We start from the raw sequence: 24,097 nt of genomic DNA, 5'->3' as shown, positions 1-24,097 counted from the left end.
TTTTTAACAATAACAAAAGTTGCTTCACTCAAAATGCTATAATTCACAAACTAATGATCCGACAGCTGTCAAATTTATACACGCATCTTTTAAGCATTAGGACTAACTAAAAAACATATAGATTTAATTGTAGTAGCACAATCTATGTGTCATCTATGAACTTTTCAATTGACATGTTATATTAAAAATGGCTTGAAACTCGCAACTACAAAACAATTATCCATAATTTTACCATAACATGACCTAAAATTCACTAATAGAACTATCTTAAATTAATTATAACGCTGTCTGTATGAAGACACCGAGCGTACTTTCGTACCAACTCAGCAAACAACTTAATTGTCATGTATCGGTAGATATATTCGCACTTTCTACACAACTAAAATAATGATATCTAAATAGCTAATTGAAAATAGTAGACCTACAAAATTTACTTTAAAAGATACTCTCGATAATTTGTAAGAGATAGTGTTGCTAATACGTTTGTGACTCTTATATCCTATAAATTGTAATTAATAGTTTCAAATAGAAGCAATAAATATTTGATAGCTTTAAAAAGAACCTACTTTATTATTACTTTTTTAATTTCATTATTTATCAGTAATGTAATAAAAGTATAAATACCGCTAATTAGAGTTTTCAAAATATATATGCCTACAGATTTGAATACCCAGATTTTTCTTTTTTTATTAAATATAAAAAATTAACTTATTAATCTTCTTCTTTTCGTATGACACACTCTAATTTTTTGGTTACGTTTGACAAATTCTATTTTATTAGATTAGTTTTTCGCTAATTTATTCAATATTTTCATTCTTATTTAGGTTGAGAACGAATGTGGAGAAATACCAACCGTGATTGTGCAAAACAAAATCGATCTTATCGATCAAAGCGTGGTAAGCCCGTAAGTTTGCATTTTTTTATATGAAAATATTCCTTTTAACGACAACTGGTCTTTAACAGAGAAGAAGCAGAACTGTTGGCCAGAGCTCTAGGCTGTCGGCTGGTTCGAACGTCAGTGAAGGAAGACTTAAACGTGACTGCTGTCTTTAGACATCTAGCCCAACGTTGTTTAGCGGAACTTCGTGATCCCCGTGAAGAAGACTACTCCCCCGGAGATTATTTCTCAGTTCGGCCATCTGCCATGCATAATAATGCGCTTAATATTAGTAAGCATAAATATTACTTTAACCTACTATTTTATGTTAACAATCATCAAAAATTGCTTTAAAATATTTTCCTAATATATAGGCAACCATATATAATACAAGAAAATAATTTTTTGTATTATATATAAATGATTTAAATATTGACAATATCAGAAAATATTTCAGATATTGTCAATATTTAAAACTAAAGCTAAATATAGGTAATAACTTTTATCCCCAATATTACTTAGAAATATTTAATAACAATAATAGCGATAGACATAATAACAAATATAATATATTCTAATAAATCTTCCAAAAGTCACTCTAACTGACATTTGCAAAAAAAACAATTAAATAAAAAGACACTGCAAATATTGAATGTTTCATGAATTACAGTGTATATAGATTTCTTAGTATTAGTATTTAACAAAGTCGCCTTTTCTGTCCCTATATCCCTATGTGCGCTTAAATCTTTAAAACTACGCAACGGTAGAGTGATTCAAGAGGAAGGTTTATATGTATAATACATGCATAATATACTAAGGCAACATTGCTAATTTTAGAGGTTTCTAACGTGATGTCGTAAATTAACCTATTTTTTAGGCTTATTTAGCAATTAGCAAAAACGCTGCCTAACCCTACGAGTTAGATCAAATTAATGTACTACAGTATTGTACACCATAAAAAGGTCTACAAAAAAGTCCGCGATGGTATATGTTTATCTTTTAGGGATAACCCACATTAACCATTTTTATTGTTTACTTTTTACGTGAGAAAATGGCTTATTTACGAAGCTATTTTAAGCAATACGGCATTAATCCTTATCGAATTAAGTACCTTAAATACAGTGTGCAATTAATATAGATCAATATGGTTCCTTACAGCATGTAAATTAAACAAATATTTTCGGAGATATTACAAATTTAAAATTTGCGTTTAAAAATGTGTAATGTAATAAAAATTGTATGAATTTAGATATTCCAAAGATAGCAGGAAATCTTCATAGTAAGTATAGGGGAAGAGGAATTGTTTTACTCCAAATTTAATGCGTGCAGGCCAAGGGCAGTAATGAATGAACCAAAAATACTGGATCGATTTTAATCATGTTTTCATTGAGTGACATAGGCATATATATTTTATGCCCGTGCAAAGTCGGAGCGGGCCGCTATGTTTTTATATACAACGTTCATATTTTTTCTGTAGTGTATTTAATTTAGTATCAGCATTGCACCCGTGCGAAGCCGGGGCGGGTCGCTAGTTATATATAAAATCAAATTTAAGCTATTCAAAAAACATATTATTGCATATATTATTTTCATTGCAACTTCTGCATATTATAAGCAGTACGACTCAACAGTTTTCCAACATGAAAATAGGAAACCATATATAACAAAATGTATATTCTGTATTATCAGTCTTATTTTATATTCTGTTTTTTTTTTATTTATTAGAAATACTAAGAATGATTTAACAAACAAAATTCTGCTAGTTTTTTAAACAAAATCCTATCACAATAGAATGCATATAAAATTTTAACTGCATATACAAATGTTTTTCATAGATAATTATAATTTTTTTACTGTATAGACTTCTGCATATTTTAAAGTAATGATATCAGTTATCATTTTACATACAAGTTTTCACATAGTACTTTTTCATTTATTCCAAAACACTATTTAAAATGAAAAATATTCAAGTAATACAGTTTAAGCAAAAATTTAATAATATCAAATAATTATAAGCGACATTATATAAAAAATATATTTTTTTAGATGCCTTTCATCCTAGTCAAGGTTCCAAAAACTCGAATGGTACCATTGTCCTGCAGCCGCACAAACACAAAAAGAAGAAAAACGTGCTGAAGAACGCATGCAGGATTCTGTAAACGTCCGTTATTGCCACCGAACCGACCATATCTAGGTTCTAGTGATGTTGTGAATGGTGCGAGAGAGGATATGAACGAACAAACGTGTATTTTATGTATATTTTTGATGATACTGTATAGTGTTTGTTATTATTATTATTATTGAGAATATAAGAAGCCGCAAAATATGTATGGCAATCGCTGCGTGCAATGTTATCATGTCCTGTCTTTTTTCGTCAATATAAATATGTATATTTTATCTTTTGATTGTGTTTCGAAAGCCATATTTTAACGATTATATATACCTTTATTATTATTATATGGTTGTATCCTTTATAAAAACTAATTATAGATGAATATTAATGTTTTCTTCTTTGTTTTATTTGAAATATCTCTTTTATATAATTAAAAATTGTAATTATAACTAAAAGTTTCTGTCGGAAGTCATGAGGATGCTATATCAAGCATATAACAGTCACATAAAATTGCATTGAGTATAACAAATTTCTGGAGCAATTATAAAATTCTGGAAAAACTAAACACCCTTTTCCAAAGGTACCCCATGGAAAATATTAAATTAAAATTTATCTAAAACAGATTTGAATATATGGAAAGTTAAGTTAATTTTAATGGAATCATTTCTTCCCACTAACAAACATAAAAAGCAAATTTTAATGTAAAATAAAATATAATCTTTACACAACTTCACATAATGTTAATGCTGAATCTAAGTAAACTAAATTGTTGGTACGAGAGTATTAGTGATCATCTACCATCGCTTCCATTTGAACAACAGTCTTCTTCAGGATAAAATCTATTATTTCTCTTATCGTCGTTAATTAGCCAATGTAAATCCATTACGTCGTCGATGACGTAGTCCGGTACAGGATCCGAGGTAGTTTTATTGCTACCCGAAGTTTGCAAGGGCAACCAGATTGTAGCTCCCAGTTTTGCTTCAAGACCTCCCAAAATGTCAGTTTCTAATTTATCGCCAACCATAAGGCAGTGTTTTGGATGGACGTTCAGCTCTTCGCAAGCCCTCCAAAATATTCTTTTATCTGGTTTTTCATAATACAAATCACCTAAAAAATTAAAAGAATAGATATTAAGTGTTAGTGTGGACTTCTGCCAAATTATTGAATAGAATAAATCTTTCTGCTCAGAGCTTATAATTAATCGGTGTTTTATAATAAATGAATCTTACAAATGATATTAAAAAAATAAAGGCGAATGCGCAAGATATAATACAATAAATTCAACATATTTACTTAATTATATTTAATACCACAGAGAAACTTTATGTTTAGGAACACCTTGTTAATTTCGAACGAAACCAGCCTTACCTAGTTCTTAAAAACTTGCAATATTCAGTATGAAAATTCATAAGATAAATATCTTACCTGATACCAAGATGGTGTCAAACAAATGTTTTATGTTAAGTTTATCAATCTTTTCCCATTGAGCCGATGAGGTACCATTTGTAATCAAACCAATCTGATACTTTTTCCGAAGGTTCTTTAAAAGATTCATGACCTTGTTAGATGGAGCCAAATGTTTATACCGCTGGACTAACCATTGCTCATAGATTTTCTCTGAAAAAAATATAATAATCATCGCTTATTATTATTGAAAAATTAAAACACTTATTGAATAATAAATATAAAACTAAAATGGTCAATTTAGGCAACCAACAATATACCTAAGCTGATGTTACCCTGGAAACATTTTGGAATCTATTAACTGAAAATTACATCACATTGACTTAAACCCTGCGTCAAATATTTTGGGAACAATCAAAATTCTTTGTATAATAGAAAATTCACAGTGTAAATAGAGCAAAATTAAACCTATGAAATAAATTTCTAAAACAACAAATGATTTTAAAAGTAAAGCCACTAACAGGTAGGTATATACAACTGTGTGACTATGGAATTTGTAAAAAATACTGGACTTATTTAAATTTAAGGGAAGGAATACAATATTGAAATTGAAACTACTGACACCATAGAAACTATTAAACAAAAAATAAACGAACAAGAAAGCATACCTATCGATCAACAAAGATTAACTTTCCGAGGAAAACCTCTGAAAGATAGTAAAACCATAGATAGTTACCAGTTGAAAAACGGTAACATACTGCATATGGTTAAAGCATTAAGAAGTCACTGACTGAAACAGTGTCACCAACAAATTTATGATGGTTTCCTCAAACAATATTAGTGAAATTTTAAAATTTCCAAAGGGACGAAGTACAATTCTTAACCAAACAGAATAGACTAGTTTTAAGACATGGTGTTATTTTGGTTCGCGGTTATCATGATGTATCTCTTCTATCTGACGGCAATTCATCTGCATGACAGATCATAGAAACATAACCTCAAGTTACCAGCTTGTCACGTCAGAAATCAGTGTCAACTAAAAATGGCAAATGTCATTTTATTTCGAGATATAGCCAGATATAAATTTCTCGTTAAGCTACAACCAAATGTCTTATTAACGATCCGAATCACTAAACATCAATGATAATAAAGGTGGTAACTTTAACAGGGGATGAACGTATGATCGATGTAGAACCGTCAGATAAAATTCTAGGTGTGTATTTTCGACTTCTAGGTACAATTATGTCACTACAACAAAAGTAAAGGGCAAGCATCAAAGGTGGGCAACAAATACATATATGTTGTTTTAGCACTTAAGGAAAAATTAGAAGAAAAAGAAGGCATCCCGCCACAGCAACAGCGTTTAGTTTTCCAAGGGAAGCAATTGAAAGACGACAAGACTATTAGTAGTTATAAACTGAAAGCTGGCACGGTTTTGCATCTGGTAGTTGCCCTCAGAGGTGGAGAGGATAACAACCTAAATTACTCAGGAGACTTTTTATAGCACTATGTAAATAATCACAATCAAACAGGAAACAAATATTGTTTCATTTCAGCAAACTACAATTTCAACATAACAGCAGGTGAACATTTTTTGTTAAGAACTTTCTAATTAAACATAAGCTGTGTAAAAAATAATGCAGATTTTTAACATTTCAAAATAAGAACAAAGAAATAAGAACATCCTAAAGGTACCCAATTAATTTTAACTTTCATCGACTGTACAATAGAAGAATAACGGGCCATGGATCTGTCACGCATTCGTATTCTCCTGAAAATAATAATGCGAATACGTCGAATGAATTCTGTACAATTCCCTTGTTTTTGATCATTGTATGAACAAAACTAACTTATCAAGCAAAAGTGTGATTACAATTATCAAGACTACACCTTCTAGAGTTAATTAACCAAAATAAATCAATTTCACGTCGCAAGTTGCAACATTTCGATCAAAAGACATTAGCATTAACATCGTTTTGTTTTCCTTGGTAAATTAATATCGGGCCAATTAATCAAATCTTTAATAAACTGCATGACGTTTGGACTTAGTTCAATCGCTTTTAAATCTATTGAACCAAAATTGAACAATATACTTGCTTATATCATTTTTAGCCTAAAAAATCTAAAAATTATTTTCAAAGTAAATAGTGCACAAGTGAGAGCTAAATATTAACAGCACAGCGCATCATTTCGATGTATTAATATAAGTGTTTTACTAGATTTATATTTAAAAAAATTGAAAAAACTAAAAGAACTGAGCACAGGAAGTAACTATGGTCAGTATCAATGAAAGGTGATATTAAAAAGTTCTGACAACCATATCTGACAAATAACTATGATATTTTTTGTGGCTAATTTCAATCATTTGTTTACAAATATGTCAAATATTAAACTATCAAATCATATGGTGGCTATATTAACTATTTTTTCAAAAATAACATTGAGTTAACTTCATATAAAATGCTGAATTCAGTTAATTTCCTTTACTTTGGAAATAATTTAATTGTCTGTTTTCTAGGTAACTGTAAGCTCACTAGAATATATTAGTTTCATTAATATTTAATATAAGCTTACAACATAGAGCCACGGTGTAGTATTGTATAAGTTTTTATTAATGCCTGTGGGTACTATGATTGGGTATAAGGATATTTATAATAAAATAGTTTAAAGTTACTCCACTAGTAAAATAAAAAGCATGCATAGGTGATCAACTTCAACTGAAAATAAAGTTATATTTTAAATCAACCTACACTTTTTAATAATCATTAATACCCGTAACATCATGTCAGACAAGAAGTAGAACATATTAAAACCGAAATAGAGCAACTATACTGGTTAGTCGGAAGATACTTTCAACTTGATCTAAAATCAAATAAATTACATTACCGTCACAACCTGACGTTGAAGAGACAGAAAAAAAATGTATGCTATCACGCCTACGATAAATTTTAAACATTAACATAAACAAACTCAAATGAGGTCTCTTAAAATTATAAATACCTTAGTTATTGGTAACTATATGGGCAGTTTGAAAATAAAACTTATCATATCTTATTAGCTTTATATATTTTGATTTATTATGAGTGTAATTATTATTTCAAATATATCAAGAGCATTGTTTAAGTATAGTTTTTTATTTTCTAGATATATAACCTCAAAATAATAATAGCTTTACTGCAATTTTAAAGACCAACGTCTTAGCTTTCGTAGCCCTGCCAATAAAACAGCAATTTGGTATTGGTTAACCATCTTGTCAAATACAAGAATCTAATTCTGGACAATCATGGCGTTGCCAGTTCTTGCAAATTATACGTATATTTGAAGAATATGATATAAAGAGAACATATAACCTAGTATTTCCGTTGAGACTCTAGACCAAAAAAATTATTTTGGTACTCTTTTTAACCGACTTCAAAAAAGGAAGAGGTTCTGTGTTCGGATGTATATATTTTTTAATGTATTTTTGGACCTGTGGGGTGCAAATATGGGGTTCACTAAAAATCCTAATCAACTAGTCATCCAACGCTGTAAAAACAAAATTATTTGATTATTTACCTGGATGACCTGGAAATCAAATGGATTTGCGAGGTTATCCAAGATTTCGCCTTAAAACACGAAAGAACGTTACTAAATCATACTAACGCGGAAGCAATACAACTACTGGATAACGCGAAGGATATCAGAAGATTGAAGCAAACGAAACCATACGAACTTATATAAAGTGTATACCTTTCGTGTAAACTATAACTTATTATAATTTTATAATGAGGAAAACATATTGATGTATTTATTTCGCACTCGTTTTTCTTGTGAATTAATCCGAGTACAAATGAAATGTAGTAATAAATTAATTTATAATTAAGATTGTACTATGTATATCTAATAATGACGTTATCCAAAAAAAAATACCCATATTAAATGTCGCAAAGAAAAAGTATTAAAATATGCTCCAGAAAAGAGTTATTTAGATAAGAGTAAAGACAAAAACTTTTAAAAACAATAAAATGAATATGAAATAAACTTTATTGATTTACTGAACAATTGTATAATATTTATTGATAAAAAAGTAATTTAATTCGACATAATTAGAATAAAAATGGTAAAAGTTAAACACTTAGTCACAACAAAAGCATGTCGAAGGATTCATAGGGTTTCCCAAGTGGGCTTGCCTCAACAAAGTTGCTATTATCTTCGGATCTGCATTCTCGTATTCGCACATAAAGTTCAACTCCTGCATGTTCCTATAAGCGTAATTACGATCGTATGAGCTACTATCGTCGTTTTCATCGTCGTCCTCGTGTGATCTGACGTTCTCCACCTTCGTGATTAAATCATAATACGGTCCACTTGCCAAAATCTCATCAACGTCCGTAGACTCGGTCTCCGTCTGGTCTGGCGCGCTTGTTGACGGTTCCGATACATCAGCCAAATTTAGTTTGCGGACGCTCTCGTTGAGACTCTTCATATCCGCTCCCAGACCTTGACCAACTCGCTTCGCGGCTTCGTCGATTTTCTTTAGAAAGTGATCAATATCTGATTTAGTCGGTTCCTGCAGGAAACCGTACGGAGGTGCTATCGGTGGCTGGACCGGTGCTCGGTACTGATAGGGGCCTTCTCCTTCCAACTGTAACGGATATGTGGTGTCTGAGTCGTACGCGCTGACATCTCCGCAGACGATGAAAGGTATTACCACCCGGTTTATTCCTGCAATATCGAGATCACTAAAATTAACACATTCGCTGAAATCAACATGTATCGATCAATTAATATCAACATGAAACTGAAAATACACATAATGATAAAATGAAAGATTAATTTGACTAAATACTAAGTTGTTAGTAAACGTATAGAGCACCATCTATTTGATAGCGGCAGAAGTTAAAATAAAACGCCATCTTAATATCTCATTAGATTCAATTGTCAAGTCAGTATTGGTATAGCCCGCCCAAAAAAGCAGCCATTGCACGTCATAACTGACGTCGAATATAATGTCAATTGCAGTTTGTAAAAATGTAACATTTGTTTTAAACCCGGAGCAGATTTTTTTTTCTCATATTATTATCCTAATAGGCTTATGAAATTCGATTTGGTTGATACTGGTGGACCATGTTACCAAATACCTACAAAATTCTTTAAAACATTAATGATAACAATTAGAGGTCATAAAAACGGCCAACGTTGTAAACCAACATTCTAAGTTGATGCGGCAACAGTGCAACGCGCTGATGCCATAAATTTTCTTGAAAAATGACGTATACATTGGCTGTTTTATTGGACTTATTTTTAAGGACTATAGGCGCTTCCATATATTTTAAATAATAACTGTTAACCTAACCCATGATTTTAACATCTTTACATAAAAGAACAATTTCCCCTTGCCTTCTTGAGATATTCAATATATACAGACGCTAATCATGGAGCGCCCAAAATTGCATTGCATATTCACTATTTTTGTTGTTTGACTTCGGCTATTGAAGCCCATCAATCACTATTAGGCACTTAACTTAAAATGGCTTTTCGAAGCGTTTTAACATGGCAGATTCATTGCTGGCAATGAAAATATGTTAGATGTCTACGGACGAAAAGTAAACAATTTACTGTTATCACCTTTTGGATTGGATTGAAACATAATTGGACCAGAAAATGGAATTGGAACTTTGCAGTGAAATCGGAAAGGAGATATCGTATCTCTACAGCTTTCAAAGAAATTATCAGATGAAATTATTGAATGAAATGAAAATTGGAATTGATGAAAAGTATTTAAGAGATATGTAGATCAAATAAAGACTAAAATCCAGTTTTTCAGGTCTGTTCCACCTTGCGAATGGAAGACGCAACAGTTAAATGCAAGCAAGAAAAAAGATACGACTTGAAATATAGGAGACTAATGCTATCCAAGATCAAGCGCCAGCTATGAATTGTCAATGGTAAATCAGGATTTCAAATATACATGTTAAATATATTAAACGCAAAGCTTTTTATCAACAACTCTTGGTATTGAACAAATATTATGTGTACAATGTTGTTATACAAAAAAGTAATTATTTTAATCAAATTAAATATAAAATTAATATAAAACTGTAGAAAACAAAGGCAGAAAAAAATTAAAACAAAAATATTACCATTAATTTTGTATATAATATTTCTAATATGCCATTTTTAATATTCCAGTAATAATGATGGAGATTAAAATGTTTATGTTAAAACAGAAGCCTCCTAAAAATATACTTCATAAAAACCTTACTAACTATATAGCTTATCTGTTCTTGAAATAAAAATTAAAGCAGAGGAATTCAGAAATGCTTTTTTGTACAACCTATATTTTTTCACAAATCAAATTGGAAATAGAGTAAAAATCTTTAAAATATGTATTCAAAAATAAAATAAGCCCACCAGAATGTCATTCATTTTATATCCAATCTTACCTTGTAATGATTGAAAATCCCTATTAGATACATCTAAATACGGTGTCATCAATTTTGGATCAAAACCAGGTGGTGGATGATAACCTTGGCACACCACAAAGGCTTCAATACTTGAATGCCTTGAACTCTTTGGTTTAGCAACGTGCACCTCCTCAAACAACGTCAGAAGTTGGTTTGTGAGCAAATCGTTATCTTTGCCTCTGAAAATTTTAGCAACAAATGTTCCACCATCTCTTAATACATTGCATGTTATATGTAAAGCTCCTAAAATATTCTAATAAGCAATCCTCTATTTAATATATTTTATAAGCTCTTTACCCAATAGAAGCTGTGCTTGAATATAAATATCCATACAATGGAGTCCCGTTACATCCGGGGCTCCATCACATATAACCAAATCAGCCTTTTCTCCTTCGAAATGCTTTATAATTTCCTGCGCCGTCGAATATTTCGTAATATCACCTTGTAATTGTATGACCCCCGGCAAAGGTGACATAGGCTAACAGAAACTTCAATACACTTGTGTATAATCTTCAATTTATACCTACCTGTAAATCAACCGCAACGATTTTCACGTTTTCATTCTTCTTTGATGTTTCAGGTTTCACTTCATCATTAGATACATTACTGTTGGTTTTTGCCTGAGCTTGAGCCAAAATTTCTGTATAAAATAAATGGGTCGGTTCCTTAATGTCGATTTGTTCATTTAGATAAAGCTTCCTCGATAAAACCTGGGACCAACTACCAGGAGCGGCACATAAATCAACAGCCCTAGTCACACCGTTTAATATATGAAATTTTTCGTCGATCTGAAGGAGTTTAAAAGCACTACGCGCCCTCCATCCTTGCTCCTTAGCTTTGCGATAATAAATATCACGTTTGTCTTTCGATTTTTTTCCCATTTTACGATACTTACACCAACATACACTTAACGAACAATAACAAAAAACAGAGCCCCGTGAAATTTAGGTTAGGGTCACTATTCCTCTTTTATATCCTATGCGGCACAAGTCACGAAAGTATAAGTTGATGCCAATTTAATTAAAAGTAGAAACATTTTTTAAAAATACCTGCATGGTGCTGAAATTCCTGACCTAATGCGTTTGACCAAAGGAGCGTTCTCCAAGTATCAAGGCCCATTAAAGTATTTTCGGGACATTTCCTAAAGCTAGTTAAAAAATTTGAACATATACTGGTGGCTGTTTCTAGATTGACTTTGTACTTATTGATGAGCACATCTGCTATCTGTCAAGAAAAAAAAACTACATCGTTATAAATTCCCATCAGCTGCGCTATAAAAGCGATGTACGTACAAGTTGTATATAAATAAATAAATCTTGGCACGTTAATATAAAACTCAAACAAAATTGTGGAAAGCTATTTTTACTCATGGATTGGGCTAATAACAGAAACAACATAAAATTAAACCAAATTTTATTAATCAATAATAAATATTCTTTTCATATAAAAAATGATTTACAATCCTAAAAATGTCAAAGTATCAACCATTTTATATAAACTGTGGTATTTATTTTATTTTATATTTTGATGAAAAACACATCAAAAGTAGAAATGCACACAATTTGAGCGCTTATAATATTAGTAAACAGTCTTTTAATCACCAAACAACTTCTTGCCTAGCTCCATGAGTCTGTGATTCCTACATACTCGCAAGGCTTCAGCTTTTTTTAGAACTTCAGCGACACTATCATTAGCGTCGACCAAGTGACATAAAAAGTCCTCAAAGGCAGATTTAACGTTGGGAGGCAAGGTACCTATTTTAACTTTTCTCAATGTCGTCACGATACCCTCAGCCCATCCTGATTCGACGATAAATTCACTAATCCAAGGAATTTGCGACAAAATCCCTGCCATAGTTTGCATACCCAAAAACCAAAGTTCCATCAACTCAATCCAGTGTTCTTTGTACGTTATTGACACAACTAAAGCTGTAGGGTCATTTGATTCATCTATAATGTACGCGTCCCACAAGAACCTGATAGTTGCCTGGATATATCTACAAATCGAAAAATCGTTCTTCTTCACGCGTCCCGACAACTGTTTAAGAAGAAGCAGGCCTAAAATTGCCAAGTTGCCATGTAGAACAAGATTATCCGGGTTGTCTTTCAATTCTGGTAAACTGTCGAAGATGAATCTCAGTAGGCTGTTGAACGTGGCGCTAGTTTCCACATATTTTGCTTCTAAAACGGTGAGATTCATTAAGACGTTACAGGTACTGCTCATAGCTTGTCGGGAGTCCTTCATATCTTCGAGAATTTCGGGAGTTAGCTCCGGCTTGGGTTGACTAAGGGCCTTCAACCTTTCCGCTCTCGGGACCGGAGGCCTTTTATAATTTACAATCGTCCAATGAAACTCGAGAGATTCCAGTAAAATCTTGTCGCCCTCCGCTTTAAGAATAATAGCTCTCGATTCATCCTCCACAGCCAAGTGACAAAGAGCCGGTAATAAAACCCTGAGAATATCCACGTTACCTAAAGGATTATTGTCGACCGTTTCGCCGGCTTTTTCGGCCAATCTTCGAGCCTTATAAGCGTGGAAACTATCGAACGACATCTCGAGGATGAACGGTAAAAGCTGGTAAACCTGGGTACGCATCGAGGTTGTCTCTTGTGCGAGCCACGCTGCCAAAACCCGTATTGTCGCGCAGATAAAAAGCTTATCTTCTCCTTGTGGTTTGTTCTTGTCTTGCATCACCTTCAACAACAGATTAATAACGGCGGTAAAGGCACCTTTAAGCGCGGTATAAATACTCTGACGCTCTTTCTGATCCAAATCCACAGTATCTTGAGCCATGAAGTTTAAAGACAATTCCAAGATGATATAACATGCCGTTATCAAATTTTGGTTGGGTTGGGTACTTTTCAGACTCTTCCCATCCAACTGCATCCGGACTTCAATGGCCGCGAGCTGGATCAACAACAAATACATTTGCTTGCCTTTCTCCTCGTCACTGAACAACCATTCAACACCCAACAAATCCAGCATGCTGGATGCGAGTATAAGAGCGGGATTTCGTTGCGCTGGACCAATCTTGCTTTGGAGAATATCACTCAAGCCCTTGTAGATACTCTGCGGCCAAATCTCACTGTTGGCGCTCTCTGATACCACCTTCCTGGGACAATTGAAGATTATGGCATTGAGACAGTCAGCTAATTCAAATTTTCTTTTATCTTGATCGCCTTCAAAGTCCATGGCGATTTTATTGACCAATGCATGGAATGCTTTTGGATCCTTAGGATCCCAAGACAAGGCTCCTTTCTTAGCTACTAAAAGGCCAAGGATGTTGAGAGCTTCATCGGATTGAAAACTGGCCGAGGAATAAATCTGATTGAGTCTATCAATTGCACCGGCCTCGATTAAAGCCTTCTGTCCAGGACCAAACAAAGCTATGCCCTTGAGACAGTTATATGCCTCACCAATTGCCATCAAATTATCATCATTTTCATCCGACGACTGAACTATATCGAGAAACACGGGTAAAAAGTCCAGCATCTCTTGTTTGGTAGCTAGTTGTTCTTCCGAACAGAACACCGTCATTATCGTTAAAGCTACTGATTTGTAAATCGAGGGGGGACAGTCCACCGGTACGTCAGATGTGAGCAACAGTCTGCGGAGGAAATCGAAACCGATGGCTTCGAAGATAGCAACTCGGGCCGCCGGCGTAGCATGTTTACCCTTCACCAGTTTAGTGACCATGAACAGCGCAGCAAACTTTTCGGTATCGCCGGGGGAATTCTTCAACAAATTGCAGCACTTCTTCACTGCCTCAGACACCTCACCCGCCATGATAACGCTAGGTCTCAGGCGCAAACACTATCTACTCTACTATTAACGTCGGTCGAGTCAGGATCCGCCGCCGCGGAATCTCGTAAAGACACTGAAGCCCTCTCCACGTCAAGCTTAAGGTTATATTTAGACCGCCCGCCTTCGAAAGGTTTCTATATTCGGTAATTTTCACCGCCGTATCGCCTTACGTATTTATAGAAACAGTCGTTGACTCGGCGTCGCAACGCTGCGACGACGCTGGATGCATAGTTCCCTCACGAAACAATACTCAAAAATACACAAAATCACGGATACACTAAAGTGAGGTTAAGTGCATCTATTCAAGCTTAGTGATGGGTCACTGTATCGATACTATTTTCTTAAGACAAGTCGATTTATGAGCAGAAAGCGTTTAATAAAAAATAGTTTTTCTTCTCTTTAAATTAAAAATAAAGGCTACTACTACTATATATTAATAATAAACCATTAATCATACACACTAATTTTCTAGTTAAATAGTGTATTCTATATTTAATAAAACATAACACATAATGCTTCATCATTTGATTGCATTATGCATCCTGCATATTTTGCATCACCTATTTATCATATCATCTTTATACTATTTACAATAAAAATACAGTTGACCCAATGGAAAAACAAAAAAAACATTTATATAATCAAAATGAATTTCGCCTAAAATGCCCATATCTAATAAAATTGATAAACAGCTGATCAGTGACAATTTGATTTTATAGACACGATTTAGTCGTAAATAATATCTTCTATGAATAAAAAAACAATCATACCTTGGCACATGCTGCGGAATCCGCTTTTCTCGTCTCTATTAACGTATTATCGAGATCAAATAGTATACAACGTATGTCTAGATTTTTGAGGTTATTATAGACAGCGGTATCCATGGTAACCGTACTCTAAGCCTTCCGTTACTTTACTGTTACAACCAAACGTTTAGATGGAACGATTTTTGACCTGACAAACTGGGAAAGTTGTTTAGTTAAACGACCCTTTGTCTACACGGTGACCAAATAAAAGCTGAACAATCACAACCATGGAGGTCCACGCACTGCTTTGTGGTAGTCGGTGACGTAAGGTTGAAGAAAAACGTGGTGTTTTCCATTTCGATGACGTTTCAAAGAACTTGGCAAAGAACGATGCTCATATGTTTTAAATGTACACATTTTAACTATAGAAAATATGATTATTTTTACAACTGACTAAAGTTTACTACGCTTCGATACGTTTTTCAGTGTCATTAGTAAAAAAATAAAAATAGCCCCGTATTCATACGCTGTACAGTATAATGGAAAACGGCCAAATAATCTGATTAATAAGCACTTAAAATTAAAAAATATTTAAATTTATTTTGGGCTACCATATAAAATATCGAAATCACTAAACAATCGGTCGGTATATTGATGACACGGGTATGTTGATCTTTTTTATCTAAAGCAAAACAACAGGAATATTTGAACTGATAAAATAATTTAAAATTTAGCTACATTTACGTTCAAAAGTATTTACTAATCCCGAAAATTATTTCATAAGCTATGGTTGAAATAAATAAAACCAAAAATTGCCTGTCATATAATGGCTTAATAACTAGGAGATTTAGTTAATAAATTCATAGAAAAAATCATGGTAGGCGTATTTAAAAAAATACAAACTAGCCAACTGGCACACATTACTTATATTAAATATACGTTTGGGAAAGCATAAGTATATCATAACAATTTTCAACTAAGTAAATATTCTTATATTCAAACAAATGTTTCGTTAGTTACAATTTACTGTTTAGCCCATTTAAAAAACATAAACGACGAGATGATTTTAAATTTAAAAAAAAGGTTAATAAAAATTAAATGCTCGTTAGGGCTATCAAATAACAGAGTAAAAATGTCATTACTGTTATCAAATATACCCCATTTAAATAATTTGAAATATTAGTTAATTTAAACTTAAAAATAATTAAATCTAAAATAAATTACCCCAGGTTCATTCGCCAGTTAAATGCAGGTGCCTTGCCGACTAGAATTTGAACAATAAGGGTGATAACATCATGCAATTAAACACTGTGTACTTTTCATATTTGTATTTCATTTTTTTATCCAGAAAACTCGAAATGTAATTTATGTATTGTGTTTATTTTTTATAATCTTAATAAAATCTTAACTTTACATATTAGCTTGCGTATATTTATTTAGTGTTTTGCGAGGTTTCTTTACAGACAATTTGGAAAAAATAAAGGATTATGGATAATGATAAAAAATTATATCTAAAAAATGACTTGATGTTTTCAAATATTAAAATGTTAAATTATGCGATTTTATTATGTTTTTATCAGTCAGTTATAATTAATGATGTTATAATGAATGAATTAATGATATATATATATATATATATATATACATGGTATAGCGCACCGTAACGGTAAAAAATGTATGGAATATTAAAGATCAGCCGTATGCTCGACATAATAAAACGGTGCCATAGCCACCTGCATCTCCTTCGGCAAACGGTTTCGCTCCCCTAAGAACAATAAACTGCCAGGACCCTTTTGTAATATTCAAAACATCGATCCATATCGTGTACGGACCCAATTGCGTGTTATTTAAATCCAGAAAAAACTCAATTTTCTTTTGCCGAAGGAAGCGTGCGTGGTAGGCACCTGCCCAACCCCGTTAACCAAACAAATCCTTGAACACTCAATCACATAGACAATAATAGAAAAAAACTTAAAGGGTAACTTTGAGAAAATGCGTTCTATCTTTCGCCTTGTCGTACAGGTTCATTTCCCTATTATACCGTCTTTGTTTACTCAGGTGACAGCTGACAGAAACAACTGAACGTCGGAGCAAACAGCTGTACCTACGGGTGTTAGTGGGGTTTTTGTATTTGAGTATTCCTCGAGATGGTACTGAAAATAGCCAATTGTTTCCCCGTGGACCACCCCTTAGATACTCCAAAGGATAGCCGTCCCATTATCTGCGATAATTAAATCGATTCAAGACAAATAGCCTGCGAGGGGCGCGAAATTTAAACATAAATGTGGTAAGAAATGTGTTTTGTGATTGGAAAAAATGGTTCTAAGCACAGAGTGGTCCCAAGTTGAGGTCATAGATTTATTTAATGATGGTTCCGGGTTAGGTAAGTTACACTATATTAAATAAGTTCATAATTTTCTTTAATATATTAAACTTTTCAGGTTTTGGTATTGTGGGAGGCCGTAGTACTGGTGTGGTAATTAAATCAATACTTCCTGGTGGTATCGCTGATAAAGACAGTCGTTTGCAAAGCGGGGATCATATTTTACAAATTGGTGATATAAGCTTGAGAGGATTCAGTGCTGACCAAGTAGCTTCGGTGCTTAGACAAGCAGGCCCACAGGTAAGTGCATAGATTTTTGTATTCGGTGTAAAGCTAAATATAATTTTTTATGCTTATAACCATACGAAATTCTCTTATTGGTCTTATTATACTTTCCAGGTTAGGATGGTTGTTGCTAGATCCATTGAACCTACATCAATTAACTTCCAAACATATCCATGTTCGGCACCTATTGTACCGACGAAAATCCTGACTGATCCCGAGGAACTTGATCGACAATTATTACAAAATGGCTATTCGACGTTTTTTACCGAAAAAGATCTGACACCAGTAGACGATAAAAGCATTAGTCGAAATTCCGAGATAATCGGTCCGAAATCGGAACCAGCTATTGACGTTACTTCTGAAACAATTCCCATTGCGATTCCTAAGGTGAAAAGTGTTGATATTTCTGAAGTAACAAATTGCAACAATAACAATAATGAAAAGTATGCCTTGTTGTTCTTGCTGGGATCTAATTTTGAAGCCGCCTTTTCCGTAGCATTGTACCAAATTGCGATACTCCGTCGGCTGGAAGTCAAAGTCCGGTAAGTGCCAGTCAGATTATCGTTACGCCGGTGGATCTGGAATATGATATTCCCGAGACGGAAACTTTCACGGTTACCTTAAAAAAGGGTGAATTCGGATTGGGAATTACTATAGCCGGTAAAGTCTCTATATTGTCGAGTCTCACAAATTCAAACGGGGTTGATTTTCAGGTTATGTCTGTGAAAGAGAAGATCTGAACGGTATATTCGTGAAAAATGTTACCGAAGGTTCCGAAGCTTTTCGCTGTGGATTGATTAATATAAACGACAGAATAATTGAAGTGGACGGTCATAGACTCCAAGATCTCACCAATCCAGAAGCCGTTAGAATTCTGAAGGATACCAAGGAGAGTGTCATTTTAACGTTCGAAAGGTACTCTTGGCTCGGCACTTACCGCTAATGCTTGTTCCGTTTAAATGTATTAATAATTTGGCAGGTATCTGAGGGGACCTAAGTTTGAACAGCTGCAAGAGGCCCTCGCCAGCCAACAACAGAGGGATCATACTTCGCCTCCATCGCCATCTCTTAACACCCTCAGTTGGATACCCATCGATAATTCTGAAGTATATTAGAGAATATTAGGTGTGTGGAAAAATAATTCACGTTTTTAACATCTTTTATATGTAATAATTTAGCTAATTTTGTGTCCATTAAACTCGGAAAAAGAATCGATGAATTGGCTAAAAAATTCTACACTACTAGGAAAATTCTGTGCCATTTAGGCTGACTAGGCTGTCGTAGGTGCGTTGACATGGTGATCGCTATCATATGAACTGTCGCTATGGGTGAAATTATATTAATCCTAGTAAACATTTTTCCCTGATAATTAAAGTTTGTGTTATTAAAGTCAAAGAAAATATCTATCTCAGAAAAATTAGGCAAAAATGATGTTAAACAAAACTTCCCAACAAATCGAGATTTTTTAACAAAATTATTAGCGTTAACATAGTGTGTGTAATAAAATTATTTATTGGTTGACCAATGATGTGCGTTTTTCAGTAAATTTTTGATGGACTGTGTCAATTTTAGCACCATTTATATTGGTGAATTTATAGTTTTGTCATATAAGAAAACTTATAGACAAATCAAAGCATTCTATCCAATGTTCTGATCTCCAAGATATAAGCATTCATTCATTCTTTCAGGTCGTCCTTAAGTTGAGTCCTGCGATTAGTGGCCGATTCTTTAAGCTACGATGTAGCAGCTAAGGATGGCTTTTCGATTCATTTATTATTCACAACTAAATTTACCACTAGTTCATCAGATCGTAAGGACATTAATCAAGTGAGTTCAGTTATGTGGGGGATAGAAGAAAATGAGATGTAAACTCCGCTGCTAGTGAGCCTATTATCGAATCTAAATTAAATAATTTGGTCCAGTTGGCCTATTAAACGATTTTTGGTCCTGTATAGGTATAATCTCCTAATAGGTATAAACGGGTAATTATATATGATGGTTAGTAAAGCTTTGAAAGTTATTTGAGTTAGACATGATATATTCAAAACTTATCTTCACATGACCCCAAAAAGTCCTTTATTTTATCTCAATTATGTTTGCTTCACTGTGGTTAGCGTATACTGTTTTTATCCATATATATTTTGTACCATGTTTCCACGTCTATATATTATAATTTTACCTACAGTCTTCTTTATTATCTCTGTACTTATGTATATCTGTAGCTATGTCATTTTATATATTCTTGGTCATTCTTTCTTTGCCTTCACTACCACTTTAGTTTTGCAGGGTTTGAATCGGTTTCGTTTGAAGTAGGGCGTAAAATATGGGAAACTCTGAGATAAAGAGCGTGGCGTTGATCAGCCATCTCTAAGCAATGGACGAGCGAAACCCCGGTTGGAAAAATTGACTCATATATAGGAGCAGTACTAGAGATGGACAGCATATACGAGTGAAACAAAACTCAGATGTCGATCATCAAGCGAAGCCATCTGGATATGTTTCTTAGAATTCTTCCCAAAGACGGTTTCGTCCCCAATCTTCCAAAAGCTTTCCGGGATTAGCACAAGTGTTACTAAAAGTATATCGATACCCTAGAAAAATTACTTTGGAGAATTTTAACTGTTTAACATTTACTGACAATTCTTTTGGGATAAAAAATGTGAGTCAAAGTACTATTTTCGAATAAGTCGGTGCCTTAAGTAGTTAAATAACACAATAATATTTCAACAATTAAAAAAGACCTAAAGACATAATAGAGCTTTAAACAATTTCATAAATGAATAATTTGATGCTCACTGATCAAAGAATTAATAATTATAGTATGTCTTGATTTTGTTTAATTAATTAATATGTTTAATAAACATGTTTTTATAGTTGACAAATTAACAGCGATGGTATTTTTCTGTACTGATGTTATGCATACAGCTCGTCTTAAAGATTTGCATCGTCGGTTACAGTATCCCCGGAAAATGCATTTCCGATTTTAATCTTTAATTGATTTTTACATTTTAATTAGAAAAACGTGGATTACATTTTCACCCATCTAATAGAATTGGTTTGATTTCTTACTGAACTAGTGGTGTTGTAGTTGCGCGGTATTGAAGCCGAAGCCGACTCGGTGAATTCAGTCCCAAGCGAGATCTACGACCAAAACGCCGAGAATAAGGAGATATTCATCGAGGAGGATTTCGAAGCCAACCCCGAGGATGATTTGGAGACCGTTATAAAGAAAAAATGGGAGGATATCCTTGGAGACGACGCCAATGTTGTTGTAGCCAATCTGAGTAAGCTTAAAGGTAAATGGTCTCCAGTTTCATGATGACCTGAGATTATTTTAAAATTTTGGCCGGTGTAGGACTAGGTATCAGTTTGGAAGGCACTGTCGATGTCGAAAAGGGTATCGAACTTCGACCTAAACATTACATAAGGTACTTCGCCAGTTTACCTGTCTGAAAACACTAATTTTAAGGTGTTATTGCTTTAGATCGATTCTTCCAGAAGGACCGGTAGGCCTGAATGGAAAACTGAGCCCCGGCGATGAACTTTTGGAGGTAAACGGTCAAAAATTGGTTGGTCTCAGTCACGTGGAAGTGGTGAAAATATTACGAGAATTACCAAGTACCGTCAGGTTAGTGTGCTTAAGGAAAGAATTTGATAACAGGTACCTCTGGTCGCAGATTTAGCCATCACGAAACTTATATTATACTTATTCGCCGATAGGGTCATTAATACTTCCCAGGACATTGAAGCTTTCGAACAGAGAAACATCTTAGGGGGCAGCTTGAAGAACCTCCTACCTCAGCCAGAACAGCGGCTGATAAAAGCTCTGAGCGAGACCAGTCTTCACACGTCCAGCACCGTAACGGGTATGTAGACAGTTCGAAAACTCTCCAATTCTTCTTTCCGTTTTAAGGGCGTCCCGTCACTCCCTTTTGCTAGGTTAGATTTTCCTTTGTCGCGAATCTAACCCCGTCGGGGGGATGCTTTTGTCGCTATAAATATGACCGTATTTTCAGTGGCCGACGAGCCGGGCTCCCTGAAGAAGGAAAAATCCCGCTCTATGGAAATGAGTGCACCCGCTATGTGGAGCGACGACGTCGAGTACGTCGATTTATGTAAAAAAGATCGCGGTCTGGGGTTCTCTATATTGGACTACCAGGATCCCATCGATCCGAACTCTACTATTATCGTGATCAGGAGTTTGGTGCCGCATGGTCCCGCTGAAGCCGACGGTCGTATTACCCCAGGTAGCGAACGATAATTGACGATTTTGTGCAGGTTTTCAGTCGATGTGATCATAGGTGACAGACTGATGAGCGTCAACGGCGCGGTCATAAGGAATTTCACGCTGGATCAAGCGGTACAAACGTTAAAGAGCACCCTACCCGGCATCGTGCGACTGGGGATTTCCAAGCCGCTACCTTATTCGCAACACAATGGCGCGGTGGGCGGCAATACTTAAAATCCCAACGCTGGGACACAAACTTAACAGAAAACACTAGGTAGGTTTAAAACAAAACCAAATTTTCTCGTAGGACCAATTGAATTGAAATACATCCTATTCAAGCAAGGTAATTCAATCAAAATACAACTTTGTGATTGTTTTGTCTCTACATTTCTTTTATTTTAACGCTGTGATATATATACGATCTTGTCAATATCGAATCAAAAGAACTTCAAAAGTTGTGAGCTTCAATTGTTTTTCCTAAACAGTAGTAGATAATGTAACGTGAAGTAGTCGACAGACATACGGCAACGTTAAGGAGACCACATAATACATACCATTACTCGTAAGCTCTAGATGACTTTAGGAAATATATTTTAAGCAAAATTTTGATGCACAATCACCGATGCCTTTATAGGTTTAAAAAAATTAACGTTTCGACTTTTAAAAAGATAAGAAAAATTGCCTATAATTATATACATAAAATATATTTCGAGATTACTATCTGGGATTTTTAGAGAGCTTGTTTTGTTATCCATGACACTATTGATCTCATTGTATGACAGAACTCTATAGAAGGAAATTATCTGTTAGCGAACTTGAACTGTAAATATAGGATTTTACAACACCCTACATATAATTTCAGAGCACAATAACTAGTTTAAGATATAGGATAGGAGGAGGAATTGACACTATACTGTGTTGAGGTTTTGTCATTTGGTGGCAGTCAATATAAGATGAGGATCAGTTATTTACTTGCCGTTAGTTTAAAAAATGAAGATATTGGATCTCTTATGGCTGTTAAACAGGTGATTTTTAATCAACACAGTATAAACAAAGCATTTCTTACGAAGTGATATACCTGCTTAGGTCATGTATGACCTGTGTATGATTTTTTATGTTTTTTTTTATCAAGCGGACTTGTAACTTTGGAATTGTTTATACGTTTTATGTGTACAACGTATCAAGAGATTATTAAGATAATTTAACCGAAACCAAAATGATATCCGAAACATAAGGCCCGCTAGATTTAATTTCAGATATCCCTGTGTTTAAGACTGATTTTTTTAAATACCAGCAATGATAACTTGAAAAATAACAATTCTTGTCTTTGTTCTATTTTATTTTCGTAAATAAAAATACTTTTTGTGTAATAACGTGTTTTATTTATGTAAAATTATTTATATTACTGATCTAAATTAATGAATACTATCATAAATTATCTAGTAGATGATTTTGTTTTTTATCTAACGACTTAGATCGCCTAAGACATTTTTTAAAGTTTTTATAGTATACACAATTAGACATAACAGGAAGGTCACTCTCATTTGTGTTTAGTCATGTGGATATTAAAGAGAACCAGTACCTGCAATATATACAAAATGTTTTTTTTAGAACGAACCATATCACATCCAAACAGAATGACTTGAACTGACAAACTGAATACTTTTGTCAAAATCGAGAAAATGATTTTGAATGACCGTAAATTGAAATTGAATGAAATAGCAGACACTCTAAAGATATCAACTGAACGTGTACATCATATCATTCACGAATATTTGGGTATGAAAAAGCTCTGTGCAAAGTGGGTGCCGCGCGAGCTCAATTTTGACCAAACACAACGGCTAGTTGATAATTCGGAGCAGTGAAGATAA

At 33.9% G+C, this 24,097-nt stretch overlaps 7 protein-coding genes across 9 annotated transcripts; 4 read left to right on the top strand and 3 right to left on the bottom strand.

The window, feature by feature from the left end:
- Positions 1-292: 292 nt before the first annotated feature.
- On the top strand, positions 293-3,036 carry Rab23 (RAS oncogene family member Rab23). The gene is made up of 4 exons (XM_076404034.1): positions 293-352; positions 825-904; positions 964-1,169; positions 2,924-3,036. The coding sequence occupies exons 1-4, from the start codon at positions 293-295 to the stop codon at positions 3,034-3,036; spliced, it is 459 nt and encodes a 152-aa protein (XP_076260149.1).
- A 648-nt stretch (positions 3,037-3,684) lies between these two features.
- Positions 3,685-11,721, bottom strand: LOC143196232 (tRNA (cytidine(32)/guanosine(34)-2'-O)-methyltransferase). 2 transcript variants are annotated; one of them, XM_076403889.1, is made up of 5 exons: positions 11,368-11,721; positions 11,138-11,318; positions 10,820-11,083; positions 4,416-4,607; positions 3,685-4,097 (listed from the first exon to the last, which is right to left on the bottom strand). In XM_076403889.1, exons 1-5 carry the CDS (start codon positions 11,719-11,721, stop codon positions 3,781-3,783), a joined length of 1,308 nt encoding a protein of 435 aa, XP_076260004.1. In that variant the 3' UTR covers positions 3,685-3,780. The 2 variants fall into 2 exon arrangements, with proteins under 2 accessions (XP_076260004.1, XP_076260002.1); XM_076403887.1 differs by lacking the exons at positions 3,685-4,097; positions 4,416-4,607 and adding an exon at positions 8,400-9,098.
- On the top strand, positions 4,778-5,337 carry LOC143196250 (ubiquitin-like protein NEDD8). The gene is made up of 2 exons (XM_076403911.1): positions 4,778-4,917; positions 4,982-5,337. Exons 1-2 carry the CDS (start codon positions 4,890-4,892, stop codon positions 5,182-5,184), a joined length of 231 nt encoding a protein of 76 aa, XP_076260026.1. The 5' UTR covers positions 4,778-4,889; the 3' UTR covers positions 5,185-5,337.
- Positions 5,397-6,027, top strand: LOC143196248 (ubiquitin-like protein NEDD8). Of its 2 annotated transcripts, none has more exons than XM_076403908.1 (2): positions 5,397-5,607; positions 5,705-6,027. In XM_076403908.1, exons 1-2 carry the CDS (start codon positions 5,535-5,537, stop codon positions 5,896-5,898), a joined length of 267 nt encoding a protein of 88 aa, XP_076260023.1. In that variant the 5' UTR covers positions 5,397-5,534; the 3' UTR covers positions 5,899-6,027. The 2 variants fall into 2 exon arrangements, 1 of the variants encoding a protein (XP_076260023.1); XR_013005706.1 differs by having other exon boundaries at positions 5,511-5,653; positions 5,705-5,844.
- A 139-nt stretch (positions 11,722-11,860) lies between the features above and the next one.
- On the bottom strand, positions 11,861-15,673 carry LOC143196243 (uncharacterized). The gene is made up of 2 exons (XM_076403907.1): positions 15,415-15,673; positions 11,861-12,064 (listed from the first exon to the last, which is right to left on the bottom strand). Exons 1-2 carry the CDS (start codon positions 15,526-15,528, stop codon positions 11,861-11,863), a joined length of 318 nt encoding a protein of 105 aa, XP_076260022.1. The 5' UTR covers positions 15,529-15,673.
- Neurochondrin (neurochondrin) lies at positions 12,237-14,947 on the bottom strand. The gene has a single exon (XM_076403882.1). The coding sequence runs from the start codon at positions 14,624-14,626 to the stop codon at positions 12,434-12,436; it is 2,193 nt and encodes a 730-aa protein (XP_076259997.1). The 5' UTR covers positions 14,627-14,947; the 3' UTR covers positions 12,237-12,433.
- Positions 15,674-17,456: 1,783 nt separating the features above from the next.
- LOC143196227 (patj homolog) lies at positions 17,457-23,599 on the top strand. Its single transcript, XM_076403883.1, has 12 exons — positions 17,457-17,773; positions 17,832-18,013; positions 18,113-18,441; positions 18,495-18,658; positions 18,712-18,913; positions 18,978-19,104; positions 21,087-21,294; positions 21,354-21,426; positions 21,483-21,659; positions 21,719-21,864; positions 22,015-22,245; positions 22,300-23,599. The coding sequence occupies exons 1-12, from the start codon at positions 17,707-17,709 to the stop codon at positions 22,458-22,460; spliced, it is 2,067 nt and encodes a 688-aa protein (XP_076259998.1). The 5' UTR covers positions 17,457-17,706; the 3' UTR covers positions 22,461-23,599.
- The last annotated feature ends 498 nt before the right edge of the window (positions 23,600-24,097 follow it).

The sequence above is a fragment of the Rhynchophorus ferrugineus genome, unplaced genomic scaffold, assembly GCF_030347505.1.
Source record: "Rhynchophorus ferrugineus isolate W39M unplaced genomic scaffold, kcgeb_rfMv2 rfM4, whole genome shotgun sequence".
NCBI classification, from domain to species: Eukaryota; Metazoa; Arthropoda; class Insecta; order Coleoptera; family Curculionidae; genus Rhynchophorus; species Rhynchophorus ferrugineus.
The sequence above is the reverse complement of the archived record's forward strand: the minus strand, read 5'-3'. Positions and strand labels throughout refer to the sequence as shown.

Bases quoted from the DNA above. Each gene is read 5' to 3' on its own strand.
- Rab23 (XM_076404034.1), top strand. From the start codon at position 293: ATGAAGACACCGAGCGTACTTTCGTACCAACTCAGCAAACAACTTAAT. The intron at 905-963 runs GTAAGTTTGCAT...GGTCTTTAACAG, and splicing joins GATCAAAGCGTGGTAAGCCC to AGAAGAAGCAGAACTGTTGG. The intron at 1,170-2,923 runs GTAAGCATAAAT...ATATTTTTTTAG, and splicing joins TAATAATGCGCTTAATATTA to ATGCCTTTCATCCTAGTCAA.
- LOC143196250 (XM_076403911.1), top strand. From the start codon at position 4,890: ATGATTTTAAAAGTAAAGCCACTAACAG. The intron at 4,918-4,981 runs GTAGGTATATAC...TTTAAATTTAAG, and splicing joins AAAAGTAAAGCCACTAACAG to GGAAGGAATACAATATTGAA.
- LOC143196248 (XM_076403908.1), top strand. From the start codon at position 5,535: ATGATAATAAAGGTGGTAACTTTAACAGGGGATGAACGTATGATCGAT. The intron at 5,608-5,704 runs GTGTGTATTTTC...ATGTTGTTTTAG, and splicing joins ACCGTCAGATAAAATTCTAG to CACTTAAGGAAAAATTAGAA.
- LOC143196232 (XM_076403887.1), bottom strand. From the start codon at position 11,721: ATGGGAAAAAAATCGAAAGACAAACGTGATATTTATTATCGCAAAGCT. The intron at 11,319-11,367 runs GTAGGTATAAAT...AGTTTCTGTTAG, and splicing joins TCGTTGCGGTTGATTTACAG to CCTATGTCACCTTTGCCGGG. The intron at 9,099-10,819 runs GTAAGATTGGAT...TCGATATTGCAG, and splicing joins GGATTTTCAATCATTACAAG to GAATAAACCGGGTGGTAATA.
- Neurochondrin (XM_076403882.1), bottom strand. From the start codon at position 14,626: ATGGCGGGTGAGGTGTCTGAGGCAGTGAAGAAGTGCTGCAATTTGTTG.
- LOC143196243 (XM_076403907.1), bottom strand. From the start codon at position 15,528: ATGGATACCGCTGTCTATAATAACCTCAAAAATCTAGACATACGTTGT. The intron at 12,065-15,414 runs GTATGATTGTTT...TTTTCTTGACAG, and splicing joins ATTCCGCAGCATGTGCCAAG to ATAGCAGATGTGCTCATCAA.
- LOC143196227 (XM_076403883.1), top strand. From the start codon at position 17,707: ATGGTTCTAAGCACAGAGTGGTCCCAAGTTGAGGTCATAGATTTATTT. The intron at 17,774-17,831 runs GTAAGTTACACT...TAAACTTTTCAG, and splicing joins TAATGATGGTTCCGGGTTAG to GTTTTGGTATTGTGGGAGGC. The intron at 21,660-21,718 runs GTACCTCTGGTC...ATTCGCCGATAG, and splicing joins AGGAAAGAATTTGATAACAG to GGTCATTAATACTTCCCAGG.